This window comes from Lathamus discolor, chromosome W, assembly GCF_037157495.1.
Source record: "Lathamus discolor isolate bLatDis1 chromosome W, bLatDis1.hap1, whole genome shotgun sequence".
NCBI lineage: Eukaryota > Metazoa > Chordata > Aves > Psittaciformes > Psittacidae > Lathamus > Lathamus discolor.
The window spans coordinates 34,088,790-34,109,575 of NC_088908.1; the positions used below are offsets into that span (position 1 = coordinate 34,088,790).

A 20,786-nucleotide genomic window follows, 5' to 3' on the forward strand; every position below is an offset into this window, starting at 1 on the left:
GTAAAGAACTTCCTCCTTATATCCAATCTAAACTTCAACTGTTTAAGTTTTAACCCATTACCCCTTGTTCCTATCACTACAGTCCCTAATGAATAGTCTGCCCCCAGCATCCCTATAGTCCCCCTTTAGATATTGGAAGGCTGCTATGAAGTCTCCACGCAGCCTTCTCTTCTCCAGGCTGAACAGCTCCTACTTCCTCAGCCCATCTTCATACGGGAGGTGCTCCAGTCCCCTGATCACCCTCGTGGCCCTCCTCTGGACTTATTCAAATAGTTCCATGTCCTTTTTATGTTGAGGACACCAGACCTGTACACAGTATTCCAAGTGAGGTCTCATGAGACCAGAGTAGAGGGGCAGGATCACCTCCTTTGACCTGCCTGTCATGCTCCTTTTGATGCAGCCCAGGATACAGTTGGCTTTCTGAGCTGCGAGCACACACTGCTGGCTCATGTTAACTTTCTCATCAACCTACACCCCCAAGTCCTTTTCTGCAGGTCTGCTCTGAATCTCTTCTCTGCCCAACCTGTAGCTCTGCCCAACATGGCTTGATTGAACTTCATGATGTTGTAATTGGCCCACTTCACAAGCATGTCAAGGTCCCTCTGGATGGCATTCCTTCCCTCCAGTGTAGAAATTGTATGTTCATTTTTTGACAGCTACATTAATTGGAGTTTAGAATCTGGGAAGAATTCAAGGCTGTATCAATCAGGTTTTCTAGTTATAGTATTTTAGAGTGTAAGATGTTATTGATCATGTTTATAATTTTAGGTTTTTTTACCCTCTCTTCATTCACAGCCCCATGACTTTGACGAATGCAGATTTGATATTAGTGTAAATGATAGTATTTGGTATCTCCGAGCTCAAGACCCAGACCACAGACAGCAGTGGGTCTATGCAATAGAACAACACAAGGTATGTGTGTTTTGGTGTTTTGGTTTGGTTTGGTTTTTTTTCCTGATTTCCTCTCTCACTCCCTCATTAGATCTGGTGGTGCTTGTAGAGTGTTGTAAGCTTCACTATTGTCCTGGGTTTACCAGTAGCTGTTTTGCTCCTTCTTAGTAACTGGTGCAAGCTCTGTGTTTTGACTTCCAGCCTGGGCAGACAGCTGATAACACCGATTGTTTTTAATTGTTGCTAAGTAATGTTTATTCTGGCCAAGGACTTTGTGAGTCTCATGCTCTGCTGGGGATGAGGGGAGGCCGGGAGGAAGCAGAGACAGGACACCTGACCCAAAGTAGCCAAAGAGGTATTCCATACCACAGCACGTTATGCCCAGGGAGGTAACTGGGAGTTACCCGGAAGGGTACAGTCTCTCTTCGGGGGGGTCGAACTCATTCGGCGGTGGTATTGTATTCTCTTGTTATTTTCTCCTATCAATATTATCATTGGTGGTAGCAGTAGTGATTTGTGTTATACCTTAGTTACTGGGCTGTTCTTATCTCAACCCCTGGGAGTTACATTCTCTTGATTCTCCTCCCCATCCCAGCTTTTGTGGTTGGGTTTAAACCACCACAGTTCTTTTTTGGTGCCCAACCTGGGGCACAAAGGGTTGAGATAACGACAATGCCCCAGGGAGATTTAATGATCCCTTTGATCAGAACTGAACTGTTGCTGTGATAAGGATTAGCCTGGGGGCTGTGGAAGTAAGTGCACCATGCTCAGGGTAGTCCAGGCCGGCATGCTCAGCCATGGGGCTGCCCGAAGGGTTTGCGAACAAGGTTTTCAAAAAAGGAACTGTTGTGGTTTGAACCCAACCACAAAAGCTCGTTCACTCACACCCCCACACCCCCCCGACCCTCCCTGTTCCCAGAGGAGCACTTGAACACTGCCAGGGATGGAGCACTCACAACCACCCTGGGCAACCGATTCCAGTGCCTCACCACCCTAACAGGAAAGAATTTCCTCCTTATATCCAATCTAGACTTCCCCTCTTTGAGTTTAAACCCATTACCCCTTGTTCCTATCACTACAGTCCCTAATGAATAGTCCGCCCCCAGCATCCCTATAGTCCCCCTTTAGATATTGGAAGGCTGCTATGAGGTCTCCATGCAGCCTTCTCTTCTCCAGGCTGAACAGCCCCAACTTCCTCAACCTATCTTCATACGGAGGTGCTCCAGTCCCCTGATCATCCTCGTGGCCCTCCTCTGGACTTGTTCCAGCAGTTCCATGTCCTTTTTATGTTGAGGACACCAGAACTGCACACAATACTCCAGGGGAGGTCTCACAAGAGCAGAGTAGAGGGGCAGGATCACCTCTTTCGACCTGCTGGTCACACTCCTTTTGATGCAGCCCAGGATACGGTTGGCTTTCTGGGCTGCGAGCGCACACTGCTGGCCCATGTTCATTTTCTCATCGACCAGTACCCCCAAGTCCTTCTCCTCAGGGCAGATCATCTCTCAATTGTTTGAAATCCTGGGACAGTTTTTCCACAGGTGAAATCATGGAAGGGGTGAGATTGTTTTCGAACTCTCGGAGCTGATGAGTCACTTCATCAACTGTTGGTGGTGCTATGTCATGCCAGGTCATTAATGCCAGTGGGTGGGCATATGATGATGGTGCACTCAGTGTAAGTTTCCACCACATGGGTCTTGAACATTTGACTTCATCTGCATCTACGAATGCATTGATGGCATCCAGCCTACGATAGGTCCTCTCCAGAATGGCTGATTCCCTGAGGGACTTGATCTTTTCTCTACTGTGGTCCAGTTGGTTGAACATCTCATGACATCATCCTTGTATGGAAACCTTTCTTTCACAGCTCCCAATAGGCGCCTCCAAAGGCTGAGGGACCATTTCTCCTTTGCAATCGCTTTGTCAATTCCTCCTTCCCTAGCAAGTGATACCAGCTGCTTGGCTTCCCTACCTTCTAGTTTCTGACCTTTGTTCCATTGTCCCAGAATCAGAGAAACCAGGTGATGATATTCTCCTCTGGAAGATAGGTAAAATCTTTTTGCATATTTCATAGCTTGGTCAAGGTCCGACTTCAACAACTCACTTCTTCTTCTTCCTCTTCCTATGATTCACGTAATAATAACTCTTGTTGTCTCCTGTAGTAAGTACGTTGGTTCTTCATCTTTCTTCACTGTACGCATTGCACTTTGTACCTCTTGTTTGCTTTTCCCCTTGGTTACAGGGGCAACCGATACTGGCATGAATTGGTCCTTTGGTTTAGCTGCAGTGTCTATCACTATGGTTGGAGTTGTTGCAGTACAGAGTCATAGAATAAGAATAGTTAGGGTTGGAAAGGATCTTAAGATCATCTAGTTCCAACCCCCCTGCCATGGGCAGGGACACCTCACATTAAACCATGTCACCAAAGGCTTTGTCCAACCTGCCGTTGAACACTGCCAGGGATGGAGCATTCATAACTTCTTAGGGCAACCCATTCCAGTGCCTCACCATCCTTCCAATCTAAACTTCCCCTCTTTGAGTTTTAACCCATTACCCCTTGTTCCTATCACTACAGTCCCTAATGAATAGTCCGCCCCCAGCATCCCTATAGTCCCCCTTTAGATATTGGAAGGCTGCTATGAGGTCTCCATGCAGCCTTCTCTTTTACAGGTTGAACAGCCCCAACTTTCTCAGCCTATCTTCACATGGGAGGTGCTCCAGCCCCCTGATCATCCTCCTGGCCCTCCTCTGGACTTGATCCAACAGTTCCATGTCCTTTTTATGTTGAGGACACCAGACCTGTACACAGTACTCCAAGTGAGGTCTCGATGAGAAAATGAACATGAGCTGGCAGTGTGCACTCACAGCCCAGAAAGCCAACCGTATCCTGGGCTGCATCAAAAGGAGCATGACCAGCAGGTCAAAAGACGTGATCCTGCCCCTCTACTCTGCTCTTGTGAGACCTCACCTCACCATTCTGTGATGCCTTTTTGTTGTGGTTTAAACAAAAGTAATCCATAAATCACACAGTCACTCTCTCACTCCCCCCCTTCTTGCCCTTGCCCTACGCCCAGAGAGACAGAGAGGAGAATCGAAAAGAATGTAAATCCCATGGGTTGAGATAAGAACAGTTTAGTAACCAAGGTATAACACAAATCACTACTGCTACCACCAATATAATAATAATGATAAAGGAAATAACAAGAGGGAAGAATACAACACCTCAACACCAGCCGACCAATAACTCTCCCCACTCCCCCCAGCTGAGCACCGACCGATACCTAGTCCAGCCATGCAGTCCCCAGCCCTTCCTGGTAACTCTCCGTTACATCCTGGGCATGACATGCTGTGGTATGGAATACCTCTTTGGCTAGCTTGAGTTCAGGTGTCCTGTCTCTGCTTCCTCCCAGCTTTCCCTCCTCCCTGGCAGAGCATAAGGCTCAGAAAGTCCTTGGCCAGACCAAACATTTGAGCAGCAACTGAAAACATCAGCCTTATCAACACTGTTCCCAAGCCAAAAAATCATAACACAGCACTGCACTAGCTTCTAAGAAGGAGAAAAATAACTGCTACTGCTGAATCCAGGACACTATTATATTGTAGAATTTTAGAATCGTAGAATCATAGAATCGTTAGGGTTGGGAAGGACCTCAAGATCATCTAGTTCCAACCCCCCTGCCATGGGCAGGGACACCTCACACTAAACCATCCCACACAAGGCTTCATCCAACCTGGCCTTGAACACTGCCAGAGAAGAAGCACTCACAACCTCCCTGGGCAACCCATTCCAGTGCCTCACCACCCTAACAGGAAAGAATTTCCTCCTTATATCCAATCTAAACTTCCCCTGTTTAAGTTTTAACCCGTTACCCCTTGTCCTGTCACTACAGTCCCTGACGAAGAGACCCTCCCCAGCATCCCTATAGGCCCCCTTCGGATACTGGAAGGCTGCTATTAGGTCCCCACGCAGCCTTCTCTTCTCCAGGCTGAACAGCCCAAACTTCCTCAGCCCGTCTTTGTACGGGAGGTGCTCCAGTCCCCTGATCATCCTCGTGGCCCTCCTCTGGACTTGTTCCAGCAGTTCCATGTCCTTTTTATGTTGAGGACCCCAGAACTGCACACAATACTCCAGGTGAGGTCTCACAAGAGCAGAGTAGAGGGGCAGGATCATCTCTTTCGACCTGCTGGTCACGCTCCTTTTGATGCAGCCCAGGATACGGTTGGCTTTCTGGGCTGCGAGCACACACTGCTGGCTCATGTTCATTTTCTCATCGACCAGCACCCCCAAGTCCTTCTATGCAGAGCTGCTCTGAATCTCTTCTTTGCCCAATCTGTAGCTTTGCCTGGGATTGCTCTGACCCAGGTGTAGGACCTTGCACTTGTCGTGGTTGAACTTCATAATGTTGGCATCAGCCCACCTTACAAGCCTGTCAAGGTCCCTCTGGATGGCATCCCTTCCCTCCAGCATATCAACCGGACCACACAGCTTGGTGTCATCGGCAAACTTGCTGAGGGCACACTCAATCCCACTGTCCATGTCAGCGACGAAGATGTTGAACAAGATCAGTCCCAACACAGATCCCTGAGGGACACCACTCATTACCGGTCTCCAGCCAGACATCGAGCCATTGACCACAACTCTTTGTGTGTGGCCATCCAGCCAGTTCTTTATCCACCGAGTGGTCCATCCATCAAATTGTTACCTCTCAAACTCAGAGAGAAGGATGTCGTGTGGGACAGTGTCAAATGCTTTGCACAAGTCCAGGTCGATGACATCAACTGCTTTAGCCTTGTCCATCAATTCTGTAGCCCCATCATAGAAGGCCACCAAATTGGTCAGGCAGGATTTCCCCTTATTGAAGCCATGCTGGGTGTCACCAAGCACCTCATTGTTTTTCATGTGCCTTGGCATGTTGTCCAGGAGAATGTGCTCCAAGATTTTACCAGGCACAGAGGTGAGACTGACTGGTCTGTAATTCCCCGGGTCTTCCATTTTCCCCTTCTTGAAAATGGGGGTTATATTTCCCTTTTTCCAGTCGTCGGGAACTTCACCTGACTTCCATGATTTTTCACATATGTTGGCCAAAATCATATCATATGCATATCATACCCCTGTAGACATGCACACATCTCTAATTCCTCTTTTTTATACCATGTACTATGGGCATTTGTATAGAGACTTCTTAGCCCAGCTCTATGTGAATCCAGCTTATTGGCTGAAATGGCTGAAATGTCTCTATATCTCTCCAAGCATTTATCATAGGTGCTGGCTGGGACAAGGGAGGCACAAAATCACAAAATGGAATATATAAACCTTTAGAATTAGTTTTAAGCAATGTTAAATTTGATGGCTTTGTAATAGTAGCAATGGAAAATTACTGAGGTGCATGATACATAGGGAAAACAATAGAGTGCAGCTAGAGAACATACTGAGAGTTCTTGTACAAGACAAATCGTTATAGTTGACATAGTTTTAAGAAAAACAGTCTAGAAGAACAGGACACAGGGATAAGGAGTATCTGGGAACGGCAGGTGTCCAGGATGGGCTACAGTTAAACCAACTGGTTTGTAGGAGGACAGGAGGATTATTATGTCTCTGGTGCTAACCAACCAGTTTAGCTGGTATGAGCATCTATTCTGCATGCTTCAATGGCTGCCAGAAGTGATGAAGATTCTTGGAAGAAGTAAACGACCCTCAGAGACCACCACCACAATTTTTTATGCTTGCGGGGAACTTTCTGGAAAATTATGTAATCCCCATGTAGCCTCATGAATATGTATGTATGCCCAGTGGCTATATAAGAATGGCTTGTGTAGCAACAGGGGAGACACGCGTTAAGAGGAGCTATCCCCCGTGTTTCCCGGTGCTGCAATAAAGAATATTTTCTTGTCAGCTTGAAAACTTTGTTGGCAAGTTTGCTCCTGGAGTTTTCTCTGAATCATGGGAAGTGACTGGGTTTGTTGGTATGGAATCAGCATTGTGATGACTGTTATTCCGAAACAGTGAATGCTCATCACAAATACACTCTGGTCAGATCTGTCATTATCTGAACCCGTCAGGCTTCACATTCGGCACCACAAAGAACTGTTGTGGTTTAAGCCCAGCTGGTAACTCAGAACCACACAGCTGCTCGCTCACCCCCCCCCCTTCTTCCTCTCCCTGCTCCTGGAGGGATGGGGAGGAGAATCAAAAGAATGTAACTCCCAGAGGTTGAGATAAAAACAGTCCAGTAACTAAAGTATAATATAAAACCACTACTGCTACCATGAATAATAATTATGATAAAGGAAATAACAAGGGGAGAGCATGCAATTGCTTACCACCTGCCAACCAATACCTGGCCTGGCCCAAGCAGGGATCTGAGCCCGTGTGCTGTGGTATGGAATACCTCTTTGGCTTCTTTGGGTTAGGTGTCTTGTCTGCTTCCTCCTGGCTTCCCCTTTTCCCTGGCAGTTCTTGTTCTGTCTCTTCCTCCTGTTCTTGTGCTGGCCCTGTGTAGGAATCGCCGGGAGACGAGCTCATCAGATGATGATCAACAAGTCTCGTTTATTGCTAAGCAGATGGATACTTATAAACATGCAAGCAAGGTATATAGTTTGGTTACAGAGAGATCATTGGCTTACAGCTTTTACATGTTACAAGATCATTGGTTTGTAGCTTCTACATTTTTGCAGCTACACCGTGCACCCCCCCACCATCCTCCTTCTCATGCACTTATCACTTAGTGGCCTTGGCTGTGATTGGTCATAGTATGTTGCTGTTTGCCGGTGTCCTTCATTTCCTCATTATCTGGTGTGAGAGGTTTGCACCATGTTCTACACAGATGTCTTGTTTCAGCTCGTTGATGGGAACGTGACCTTTTGACCTTTTTCGACAAGCCAATCCTCCACAGCCCTGCTTTGTCTTCCTTCAGTAAACTAGCTGACATTCCTGTCCATTTCTTCTTGCGTGTAGGGTTGACTCTTACTGGTACAGGTTGGTTCTTTGGTTTAGCCCCACTGCTTGTTGCTGGAGTTGGAGTAGCTGCAGTGGCTGTTGTTTTGCCATCAGATGTCGAGACCTTCTTTTCCTTTTGAGGGTAGTGAATATGTTGAGCAGGGCTCTGTAAGCATGGGTGAGGCCCCAGCATTTTGAAGTGATTTGTTCCTCTCTGGTATTGTCAGGATGACAGCATACCTTTTCTAAATATTTCACGATTTTTCTCTCAATTTTCCACTTGTTCAGTGGTGAAGTTCCAAAGTACTGGAGGGGCTCACTGGCCTAGATACTTGCCTGTACTATCCCACACACCCTGCCACTCATAACTATCCCTCCTTAGGGAAGATCTCTTGTTGTTATTTTAAATAGTTGCTTAACTTTAAACAAGACCTGAACGATATTCAACAAAATGATGGTTCCTAGCAATAGGGCTATGGTGGATCACAGGGATATTAAAATTTTCAAAATTTTCAAATGCTATTATAAACAGCCTGAAGAAGATATGGGAGGAAGCTGTGGGAGGCTCCACCATAGGTTGGCCCTCCAAGGAGAAAATGCAAAAGGTATAATTATTAATAGTTCACATTACGTGCCTCTCAAAGGAAGGCAGTGCTGAGTATACATGCCAGTTCCACAATCAGTGACCCTGTGATATCATAAGCCAGTGTTACAAAGTACAAGAGAGTGATAATCTAACCCTAGGCCCCATGGATGATAAACATCACCTCAGAGCACACATGCTGCAAGTAAGGTGTGACATAATATAACCTTGAGAAAAAGCACAACTCTGAAAGCAAGTAAGTCAAGATTGTAACTAGTGGCTATGAAACCAATACATCGAATGCTTATAACAGTTGTTTTGACATGCCCTTGTCACATATGCTGTCGTGGTTTAAGCCCAGCTGGTAACTCAGAACCATGCAGTTGCTTGCTCACTCCCTCCCTTCTTCCCCCCCCCCCCCCCCCGGAGGGATGGGGAGGAAAATCGAAAGAATGTAAATCCCACGGGCTGAGATAAGAACAGCACAATAGCTAAGGTATAATACAAACCTACTACTGCTATCACCAATAATAATGATAAGGGAAACAACAAGGGGAGAAAATATAAAACTAAAAAGGGGAAAATGAAAACAGCAATAAACACAAGTGATGCCCCATGCAATTGCTCACCTCCCACCGACCGATACCCAGCCCGACCTGAGCAGCAATCTGGGCCTTCTGAGTAACACCCCCCAGTTTACATACTGGGTATGATGTGCTGTGGGATGGAATACCCCTTTAGCTAGTTTGGGTCAGGTGTCCTGTCTCTGCTTCCTTCCGGCTTCCTGTGCTCCTCCTCCCTGGCAGAGCATGAGACACTGAAAAGTCCTTGATCAGGGTGTCGTGGTTTAAACCCAGCCGCGCACCTTGTTCTCTCACTCCCACCCCTTCTTTCCCTCACTCTACTCCCGGAGGGACGGAGAGGAGAATCGAAAAGAATGCAACTCCCACTGGTTGAGATAATAACAGTTTAGTAACTAAGGTATAACACAAATCACTACTGCTACCACCAATATTAATAATAATAACAATAAAGGAAATAACAAGAGGAAAGAATGCACCTCAACACCAGCTGACCGATAACTTGCCCCACTCCCCCCAGCCGAGCACCGATTGATGCCTTCTCCAATCCTGCAGTGCCCTAGCCCTTCTGGGTAACTCCCCGTTACATCCTGGGCATAACGTGCTGTGGTATGGAATACCTCTTTGGCTAGCTTGGGTCAGGTGTCCTGACTCTGCTTCCTTCCAGCTTTCCCTCCTCCCTGGCAGAGCATGAGGCTCAGAAAGTCCTTGGGCAGACTAAAACATTCGTGTTATCAGCTCTGTTCCCAGGTCAAAAGTCAAAACACAGTGCTGCACCAGCAACTAAGAAGGAGAAAAATGACTGTTACAGCTGAACCCAGGGCACAGAGTCAGTGCTACTGTGCTACAACTGAACCATCCGTGTGTTATCAGCATTATTCTCAGACCAAAGCCAAAACACAGCACTGTGCCAGCTGCTAGGAAGAACATTAACTCTGTCCCAGTAGAAACCAGGGGAGACACACATAGTTCTGTTTTGCAAAGCAACTATTATTCTGTGGCATCATTTTCTGCTTTTTTTTTGTTGATCTGGATGTCTCTCACTTCAGTCTTGCTAGAGTTACTTGTCTGTGATGTCATAATGGATGGTTTCATAGAGGTGTTAGAGGGGCTATTAGTGTTATCTTGATAGTCTGGTGGTATGCTTTATCTTTTAGGGTGGTGAATGTCCTTGCAGTGAGCTGGGGTGCTTTAGTCATGCTTGCTTAACTGTTACTGTACAGTATGCAATGTAAACTATATATTCTTAGAAAGTTGATTTCATACTATAAAGACTAATTCGTACAATAGTTAGGGAATGTGATTTTCTAGTACCATCTTATGTTCTCTTTCAGGGTTTTTCTTCTCCTTTGCCATGCATGGGCTATTTTATTTTAATCTTTGAGGAAAAACTTTTCTTACAGTTCCTCAGTATCCTCATTTCACTTGTTAAGCATAATATTCTTAGATCTTTTTCATGCTATTTTAATCAAGAGATTTTTTTTCCAATTTTTTTCAATATTTAATTAGTTACTATTATTGTCTTCTTCCTCTTGGTTTCAGTATTTCACCTTGTTTTATTCATAGTAACTTTACAGAAGCTACATCAACATCTTGAATTTACAGACACAGTCTGAGTTGTTAAGCCCCTGCTGCTTCCTGACAAACAAATTAAGGGCTAGTTTTAGAGATGATGTTAAACTTGCTTTCATGATTTCTTTTATTAAGAAATTCAGAACTCTAGTTTTGTGTGTGGTTTGGTTTTTAGAATGGATCTGGCAATGAATCAGAGTCAAGTTTACGACGCCATGGCTCCATGGTGTCTCTTGTTTCTGGAGCAAGTGGATACTCTGCAACGTCCACCTCTTCATTCAAGGTTAGTGACTAACATTTTCTTAGTATTGGTGTGTAAATAACACACACAAGTGGAAAGTAAATAAGCTATGTGAAGACTTATTCACACAATTGTAGGAAAAAAACACCCACCATATGTTTGGTTTATTATAAGTGTTAGTAATTAGCATGTGATGATGAACAGATCGTACAGGAAGCTTTTTCATGCCTCTGTGCAGTTGTCCATGTTAAACTATGGTGTCATTTTCAAGTGCAAGAAAATCAAACCTGTAGGAGGATATATTAACTTTTCCTAGCATACTTTTGAGACTATCAGGGCTTCTAAATGAAAGGAAATGCTGATTCTGTGACTTTATTGATTGACAAATGATGTCTTTCCTTGTTTCATGTGTATGAATATTTAACATTTGAATTTGGGTGGGCTGTACTTTTAGAAGAGCAGAAGAAGAGCAGCACAAGAAAGGGGGGAGTAAAGATTAGAACAAAGATCTTAAAATAGAACTGACTTTTCAGGCAAATACGCGTAAACCTGGTAGCATGCAAGATCATGTTTTTAATAAGCTTATATTGAATGTTCTAAATTAGCAGATGCAGTCAAGAGGAAAAATTGAGATCAGTGGTCAGTGGTTAAAATGAGTAAGAAACACTTATACAATTTCATATTTTCTGTCATTAACAGTATTTTATATCTGTTGATATGTGAAATGTCCTTAGTGTACTTGAAGTTTTTCTTCATAACTGCAGAATTTTATTTTATTTTTTGCATTGAATTACTGCTGAGTATGTAGAAGCATTTGAGCCTTTTTTCTCTTGCATTTTCAGAAGGGCCATAGCTTACGTGAGAAGCTTGCAGAAATGGAAACCTTTAGGGACATCTTGTGTAGACAAGTTGATACTTTACAGAAATACTTTGATACCTGTGCAGATGCAGTTTCCAAAGATGAACTCCAGAGGGATAAAGGTAAAACTGTAATTAAAAACTCTTATCTCTATAGAATTTAACTTTTACACAATTGTAGGCTTAAATTATAAGTTTAAACTAACAGTAGTGTGTGTGGCTTTAAACTAACATAGTAAAATATAGCAAACTGTTCTAAGTTGCTAACACCTAGAGAGAAAGGAATGTTCAGCTGATGGGGGAAGGAACATCACGGGACTTATAACAACTAAGGAGACAGCAAATAAGACCAAGGATGCTAGCCTTCAAGGTAACAGAGACTGGAGGAGAACAAAAACAAGGACATACCAATTGCTAACTCAGCACTAGGACCTTGTGAGTGTGCACAAGCACTGAGGTCATTCAGTAAACACAGTGAGGAAGACTACTGGTGACCACCAGGGACCCTCACTCAGCAAGAAAACGCATGTGTAATTAAAATGCAAATATTCTGCTGGCAAGTACTGGGTGCGCTCACCTTTGTGAAACGATTCACGTGTGTGCCCAGCGCTGCAATAAAGAATGCTGCTTTCTAAAACTTCACATTGAGTCTTAGAGAGTTTCTCCGACTGACTTTTGTGGTAACACAATAGTTACTATAGCATTTGATACCATATAAATAAAATATATATCTTAAATATACTCTGTAGTAATGGGATTAATCATAGATATTTCTGCATCAACAGTGTTAACTATTTTCACGTCAGAAGTTGGATTCCCATAAAAATCTGCTTAACTTAAATATAAACCTGTAGCTGTCAACTGTATAAAAGTAATATTGTTTTAAGCATTTGATGTTATAGAACAATAATTGTTTACCCCATAAAATGAATTCAAGTTAGTTTAACGGTGTATCTCTTACCTTTATTTAGAAAAACAATAGGATATTAGTTTTGATAGGAAAAATATGTTATTTAAAAAAGGCAAAGGTTCTGCCATAATGAATGCTCCTGAGATGTATTGGCTGCAGCTAGAGTACTGAATATGCATGTAATGTCCTAGTAGACTCAGGTATGGATGTCTACATATCTCTGAATTGTTCTTCTCAGAGCACAGCTTGTTGTATTCAGGCACTCTCTTGAGGTATTTATATTCATCCTCGCATTTGTTCTGGCAGCCTGAAACTTTTGATAGTGAGAAAACAGTAGATAAGTACTATTCCACTTTCAAAACTTTCTAGTGTAAACCAGTAGATAATTGCTCAGTTGTGGCTCCCTGCTTATCCGGTTTTAACACCAAAATAATGTTCTTCTTACGATCAAGTGCTAAATTTTGATACTGAGCAAATGTTAATCTCCTGATGGTTTCTGACAGTAATGTCGATAGTGGTTTCAGGTTAAAAAAAAAGGGTTGTGGTGGTGGTGTCATGACTTGTTATATGAAGATGATTTTCATAGAATAGTTAGGGTTGGAAAGGATCTTAAGATCATCTAGTTCCAACCCCCCTGCCATGGGCAGGGACACCTCACCCTAGACCATGCTCTTAATTCTTTCTTGCACAGTAAAGAATTGGGAAAGCTTTCTCACTTCCATAACGCACTCTCTTTCATATTTAGTGGTAGAAGATGATGAAGATGATTTCCCTACAATGCAATCCGATGTGGACTTTTTACATAATAGTAATAGCAGTAAGGAAAAATGTAAGTATGTCACCTTTTTCACTGAAAATTCATATGAATCTTATGATAAGCTTGATACAAGATGGGTATTTATGCTCTTTTCTAAGCAGAAAATGACAAGAATAGTTATTTGAATGTATGTGACAGGAAGTTCTTATTTGTGTTAAGATAATCATGAAAAGCAGCTAAGGAATGATAATCTGAGTTATTCTTAATTCAGACATATTAATGAAAGCCTCTCAAACTGTAATTTCCTGTTCTGTGTCCAAAGCTATTTCCACTACAAAATTCTGTTGAAACGGCTGCATCATTTGGATATTGGGAACTGAGATTCATAACAAGCAATTGTAGTTTTTCTTGCAAGTGTTATCTGCTTTAGCAGCATGGCAGAGCACAATGCTTTTTCAGTTAGGTGTGCCCTATTATGTTTTCTTTAAATTCTATGGCTATGTAATAGTTAAGTCAACATTGTATGACTCATCATAATTTTAGTTCTTTTTTTAACTATTTTCCAATGTTATGATGAACAGAATTCTGATTTTTATTCTTATCTTAAATGGTATGGTTATAGTCATTGTACTCACTGCATCCATGCAATAAATGTGAAGGACTCGCACAAGTCTTGCTGTTTTAGAAATCTGATACTTCTGGCCTGTATACGCATTTAAAAGTCTCTTTGCATTCTTCTTATACTTTTTCTTGCTTCCCAACTGAAATAATTTCAGTATTTACATTCTCTAGTTGTTGATAATTCATTATTTGTTAGACTTTGGTTTACAAAATTTTGAAGCCAAACAGTTTCAAATCTGATGGAATATCCAAAAGAAGTACTGTTCAAAATATTTTTTTTTCAAGAACCTGGAAAATATATTGGCACAATAATCCTTTTCTGTCTTCTGTTTCCTTTTTAACTGCCTCTAGTTCCCTGTGTGTTGCATGTTTCCTTGTTGTATTTAAATGCTCTTTTTAGATTATTGCTAGAACTGTTATGATGTAAGGAAATGGAAGGAGTTATTGAATGATTCATGTTTGGGTTTAGTGTTTCCACATGTGATACCCAAAGGAATTAATGGCATAGACTTTAAAGGAGAAGCTATAACTTTCAAGGCAACTACTGCTGGAATCCTTGCTACACTCTCTCATTGTGTTGAACTCATGGTAAAACGTGAAGAAAGCTGGCAAAAAAGACTAGATAAGGTAAGATAACTTTCCTTCTGTTGAAAAAATTGTTTCTTTAGCTTGAAATGGAAATTTCAAATTAGCTGGTTTTAACTTTTTATTCCAGTGTTTATTAATTGTAGGTGCTTTCATTATTTATTACTCCGATTAAAATGTTAAAACCTCATCCTGGCTGTTGGTGATACAGTAACATTATTTATCGTATTCTTTTTTTCCCAGCCCTTGTTCGTATAGTATTCCTATATTTTTTTTTATATCTATAAAGAACCCAATAGTATTCTACAGTAATAAGTTTATTGCTTGCCTTCCTCTAAAAGTCCTAATTATCCATGCTTGCAAAATGTTTGTTGAATGTTGAAATGTTTTAATTGTGATAAGAGATGGTGACAGTACTGAGGACAACAACCAGTTCTAACTTTAAAAGTCTACGATACAATTATTTCACTCACCTTTAGGATATTGAAGAGATTCCTTTAAGTCATGTTTTATACCAATTGGTTACTTTTTTAGGGGTGTGTGTGGTATATCTGTTATTCTTATAGCAGTGATAGTTCATGGTAAGCCTATTCAACCACTATAGCAACTCAAAAGCAGCAGTGTCTTCTCTCTTCAGATGAGATGTGCTAGAAGAATGGATAGGGTAGGGTGTACTTCAGGCTTTGACTTCTAGAATCCTGCCATCACTGGCTGGTGTCCTTTACAGTCCTTTAGCCACTGTTGCCTCATTTTTAATTTAGCATGTTTCCATATGGTTCATATTACACTTCAAGTCTTACTCCATATGTGTTAGTGGTACACAATTCAAAGAATGAAGTAACTCAGACAAAATACATCCACATTTAAATCCTTGCCCGTCTCCTAGCTCTTATTTGTCTGTATGTCAAAGGCCTGATTCTATCTAATTGTATTGTGACTTCTGTCGACACAATTTATTATTGCTTCATCTAGGTACTTGGAGGAATTATATAGCAGACCTGAGACTTGAAACTTGTTCATGAGATCACAGGGTAATTCAGGTTGGAAGAGACCTCAAGAGGTCTCTAGTCCAACCTCCTGCTTAAAGGAAGTACAGTTTGAGATCAGACTGAATTGCTCAGGGCTTTATCAAGTCTTATTTCAAGTCTCCAAAGCTGGAGACTGCACAGCCTTTCTGGGCAGCCTGTTCTGCTCAACTGTTGTTATAGTGAAAAAGTTTTTCATTATATTCAGTTTGAGTAGCTTTTATTCTAGTATCTGCCTATTGTTTTTCATCTTCCTAGTAGAGACTGCTGTGAAGAGCCTGGCTCAGTTTCTTGATGACCTCCTTGGAGGTATTGGAAGGCTACTGTTAAGTCCCCAAAAAAAGCCTTCTCTTCTTCAGGCTGAGTAAACACAGTTCACTCTTGCTGAGCAGACTTTGCTTAGAACATGGATTAAGTGAATTTCTTCTTGTCAGTACATTAGTATACACTATTACAGAATAATATGTTAATATAGAATTTGAATTAGTTTAGTTGTCATGTTTTTCTCCTTCTGTAGACTAACTTTAAAGCACTTGTTTTTTGCTGCAAGCTATTAACAAATTCAAACCTAAATTTCACTTTGAGTCTCATGTGACTGATATCTCATACAGCAACATACCACCTCATACAGCATGAGTAAATACATTTTAAAGGGGGTCACAAGCTTATTTGGACTTGGTTTCCCAGAAATTAAAATAGCATCATCTTCTAAACACTTGGAGATTTTAAGTTTCTCTGCTTTGTTAGACCTGCAACTTTGTCACACTTGTTAGTGAAATTTTCTGGGGTTTACAGCATACTCATGGTGAAGTACTGTCATTCTAATATAAAATAACCTTTTTATTTGGATTCCTCTAATTGCTGTCCTTTTAGAATAGGAGATTTTAATTAGAATCATAGAATCATAGAATAGTTAGGGTTGGAAAGGACCTCCAGATCATCTAGTTCCAACCCCCCTGCCATAGGCAGGGACACCTCACACTAAACCATCCCACCCAAGGCTTCATCCAACCTGGCCTTGAACACTGCCAGGGATGGAGCACTCACAACCCCCCTGGGCAACCGATTCCAGTGTCTCACCACCCTAACAGGAAAGAACTTCCTCCTTATATCCAATCTAAACTTCCCCTGTTTAAGTTTTAACCCGAACTAAATAATATAGAATTGTGGTGGGTTAGCCTTAGCTAACAGCCAAATGCCCACCCAGCTGCTTACTTACCACCCCATCCAGCAGGACTGGGGGGGTGGGGGGAATAGGATGAGAAAGACAGGGAAATTGCTTACCACTTCTTGTCATGGCAGAACTTGGGCAAAATCAATTTGTTGCTTATTAAAATTGGTACAGTTAGTGGGAAACAGAAAGACAAACACTAAAGCAGCTTGCTTTCCCCATTTTTTTCCCCAGTCTCAACTTCACATTTTCACTACAGGCCCCTCTACCCCCAGCTTGCTAGCTCCAAGCAGTGCAGAGTGGGAGAGGTGGGGAATGGGGGATTCGAGATCAGTCCAAAACACTTAGTCTCTGCCATTCCTTCCTCCTTACACTTTTCCCCTGCTCCAGTGCAGGTCCTTTCCAGGGCTGTAGTCCTCCGGGGAAAAATCTGCTCCAGTGGGGGTCCTCCCTGGAACATGGTTCCTTCAGAAAATGTCCCCCTGCTCTAGCGTGGGGTCCTCCATGGGCTACAGTGTGGATATTTTATCTGCTCTGAAATAACTCCTCCTCCTCAACAGAGTACTGTTGTAATCCAGCTTGCTCTCCTTCCCTCTCCAGCTTCCTCACTCCACTAGCTTCAGAACCAAGTTTTACTTGACAGCAAAACACAAATGTGATTAGCGAGAGTCCTGCTACTTCACAAAACTATACAACCTCCATCTTGTAGAGGGACAGTTTAACCTAAAGATGCGATGAGATTTATGTCTGCTGAACTTGAAGCAAATATACTTCAAAATTATAGCTGTCCTCCAATATTTCTAATATTAAAAAGCTCAAGTTTCATTAGAACTGGTTGAATCTGGAGCTGACTACAATTTGAGTACGTCATGGAGTGAGTATCTTTCTCTAGAAACCCTGTTTTTTAAATACATGAAAGGTTTTTAAGTTACATTCTGAAGGTTGGAAACTTTATTTTTAAACTTTTGAAAACAAGAAATCATTATTAAAACATCTTTTAATTTTGAAGATGACTGCTAAAATAGTGCACTTAATGATTATAATTTTAGAATTCTATATTTAGTTTTGTCTGTTGCCAAAAGATTCAGATGGCCAGAATAAAATTAATACAAAAGCATGTAATGTTATTTAAAGCTAAATGTAGTTGCAGCTTTGCTTTTGAACTTTTCTTCTTAGCTGTTAAGATCTTGAGCTTGACTTTTTATTTTTCCAGTGCAGTATATTTTTCAGTATAAGCCTCTTCAATGTATTCTTAAAATAGACTTTTTAAAAGAAAATGGATAAACAGGGAAAGGATTTAATCTTTAGTATTTGGTTCATTTTTTTTATTTTCAACATAATCCTTATGATGATGCTTTTCTTGTTGTCTTGACTGCAGCAACATTTTTCTGTTCTTGTTTCCTTTTGTCTTAATAATTGGTATTAATGTGCAAAATTATTTTCTGAATGTTAAATTTTACTTTAAGATTAACATGTTTGGGTAGTTTATTTTGTTCACCTTTCACAATTGTAACTTAAATGTCTCATTAAATTTTACGGTTTTAATACACCAGTAATTTTTCTGCTGTGCAATCAATTTCCCAATTTCTGCCTTACTTAATGTTGTTGCCATCCTTGGTTCAGCAGTAGCAGTCATTTTTCTCCTTCTTAGTATCTGGTGCAGTGCTGTGGTTTTGACTTTCAGCCTGGGAACAGTGCTGATAACACCGATGATTTTAGTTGTGGCTAAGAAATGTTTACTCTGACCAAGGACTTTCTGAGTTTTATGCTCTGCCAGGGAGGAGGGGAAGCCGGGAGGAAGCAGAGACAGGACAACTGACACAAACTAGCCAAAGAGGTATTCCATACCACAGCATGTCATGCCCAGTATATAAACTGGGGGCAGTTACCCGGAAGGGCTAGATCACTGCTTGGGTTGGGCTGGGTATCGGTTGGCAGGTGGTTAGCAATTGTATTCTCTTCCCTTGTTATTTCCCTTATCTTTATTATTACTGGTGGTAGCAATAGTGGTTTGTGTTATACCTTAGTTATTGGACTGTTCTTATCTCAACCCATGGGAGTTACATTCTTTCAGTTCTCCTCCCCATCCCTCCGGGAGTGGGGGAAGAAGGGGGGGAGTGTGCGGCTGAGTGGTTCTGGGTTGCCGGCTGGGTTTAAACCACGACAGTCACCAAGAGAAGCTTACAGATATAGAGAATTGTCTCTTGACACATACGAATTATCACTAATTTGCAGATTGAAGTACAGAAAGTGTGGGGATCAGGGGGCTGTTGTTTTAGAGGCTTTTTTGGTTTTCATTCCAAGTGTTCTGGTAGAACTTCTATGCTCTCTCTCAATGACTTACACTCAAGTCATGCTTTATGCATCTTAAGGACTCTCCAGTTACTTTCAAAATAGGTAAACTTGCAAAATTTCACAAAACAGTTATTACCTATTGTCAACTGTGTGTGGTAGTTCCAAGAAGGGAAAAACCTACATTCACATATAAAGGTAATACTGTCTTCATCTAAGTGCTGCTCTTCTCATAAGAATTTTCCTGTGGAAAACTTACTAATTTATTTTGCATCAAAGCTTTTGCTTTATTTTTCAAATTTTTCTTTAGGAACAGGAAAGAATGTGTTCCAATGTGAACATTACCACCAAATTCTCATTTGATAAACTCAGCATTTAAGTGTTGATAAAGGTTTTCCACTGAATCATTAAAGTTCAAATTGGGTTGCTGAATAATTATACTCTTATCTGCAAGAAGTAGTGTGTGGTGTCTGATGTACTAGAGATAAATTCTGCAAGAATTTCAGAAATATTAATAGCTTTTTCTCTGGGAATATCTGTCAGTATATAGAATTTGCAGAGGAAATACTAGGTTTAATCTGATTCCAGTATTACTACTTCTTTATTCAAAATATACAATAATATAGATAACATTAGTGTCTGTAGTACACTCACACACCTATTATGGGAGAACGATAATTTGTTAGTCTCTGCATGGAGTTCACAAAATGATTTGCATGGATCCTATGCCACTTAATTATAGATAAAAGCTTCTTACATGCTGTGATTCACTAGTATCTCACCCCATTCAACATGTTAGCTTTCTACCAGTCTTACTTTTCACCCTTTGTTATCACTGCCGAAGCATCTATGTTAAGAAGTTTATATAAACTGACAGATACCAAGTCTGATCCTCAACAAACCATGCTTAATCTAGATACCGAATTTTGCTTGCTGATCTAGTATCTTCCACATGACTTAAAGAAGGTATTCTCAAGGTAGCTAGCTCCCCAAGCTTTGTATTATATATACATGTATATGGGCATATATAATGCATACATTCAAATAAAAAAATTGGCAGCTTTTCAATTGTTACTTGGGGAAAAAAACCTGACAAAACTATACTGGTCATTCCATTTATTTGCATGATGACTATTATTGGCCAATTCATTCTTGCTGTATCAAATGATCATTTAATTTTACAGGAGATAGAGAGAAGGAGAAGAATTGAAGAATCATACAAAAATGCTGTGACGGAACTGAAGAAAAAGTCCCACTTTGGAGGGCCAGACTATGAGGTACAAAATTTGCTTTTCAAGTTTTAAAAAATACTAAGGCCTTTGAATATTAGTTTGTTTCTTAAAGTAGCAGGACACTGATACATCCCAAGCATACCAGTCAGATGGCAGCACCTAGAATGAATGCTTGGAGCAATGCAGAGCTACTCCAGCTGCTTCAGCCAATGAGTCGGCTTTATTTGGAGCTCGGCTCAGCTGCTCTACACAAATGCATGTAGTATGGGGAATAAACAAGAAGAATTGGAGATGTGTACATGACTACAGGGATATGACATTGTTGGAATCCAAGAAACATGGTTGGATAGCTCCTACGACTAGAATGTTGGAATGGAAGGTTATAGGCTCTTTAGGAAAGACAGGCGAGGCAGACGGGGAGGGGGTGTAGCTATTTATGTCAATGATAGGCTGGAGAGTACAGAAATCTGCCTGGGAATGGGTGATGAGCCAACAGAGAGCTTGCAGGTCAGGATTAAAGGGAGAATAGT

At 41.5% G+C, this 20,786-nt stretch overlaps 1 protein-coding gene across 14 annotated transcripts in view; it reads left to right on the forward strand.

The window, feature by feature from the left end:
• The window catches only part of LOC136004218 (ceramide transfer protein-like), a 121,507-nt gene that overhangs the window by 14,423 nt on the left and 86,298 nt on the right, over positions 1–20,786 (forward strand). For all 14 annotated transcript variants that reach the window (XR_010608294.1, XR_010608293.1, XR_010608292.1 and 11 more), the window contains exons 3-8: positions 796–912; positions 10,740–10,847; positions 11,648–11,786; positions 13,319–13,402; positions 14,421–14,578; positions 20,209–20,301. Coding sequence is in view for 6 of the 14 variants with exons in the window: in XM_065660518.1 (XP_065516590.1) it covers positions 796–912; positions 10,740–10,847; positions 11,648–11,786; positions 13,319–13,402; positions 14,421–14,578; positions 20,209–20,301 (699 nt within the window). In the remaining 8 variants the exon portion in view is untranslated. The remainder of the gene's footprint in view (positions 1–795; positions 913–10,739; positions 10,848–11,647; positions 11,787–13,318; positions 13,403–14,420; positions 14,579–20,208; positions 20,302–20,786) is intronic.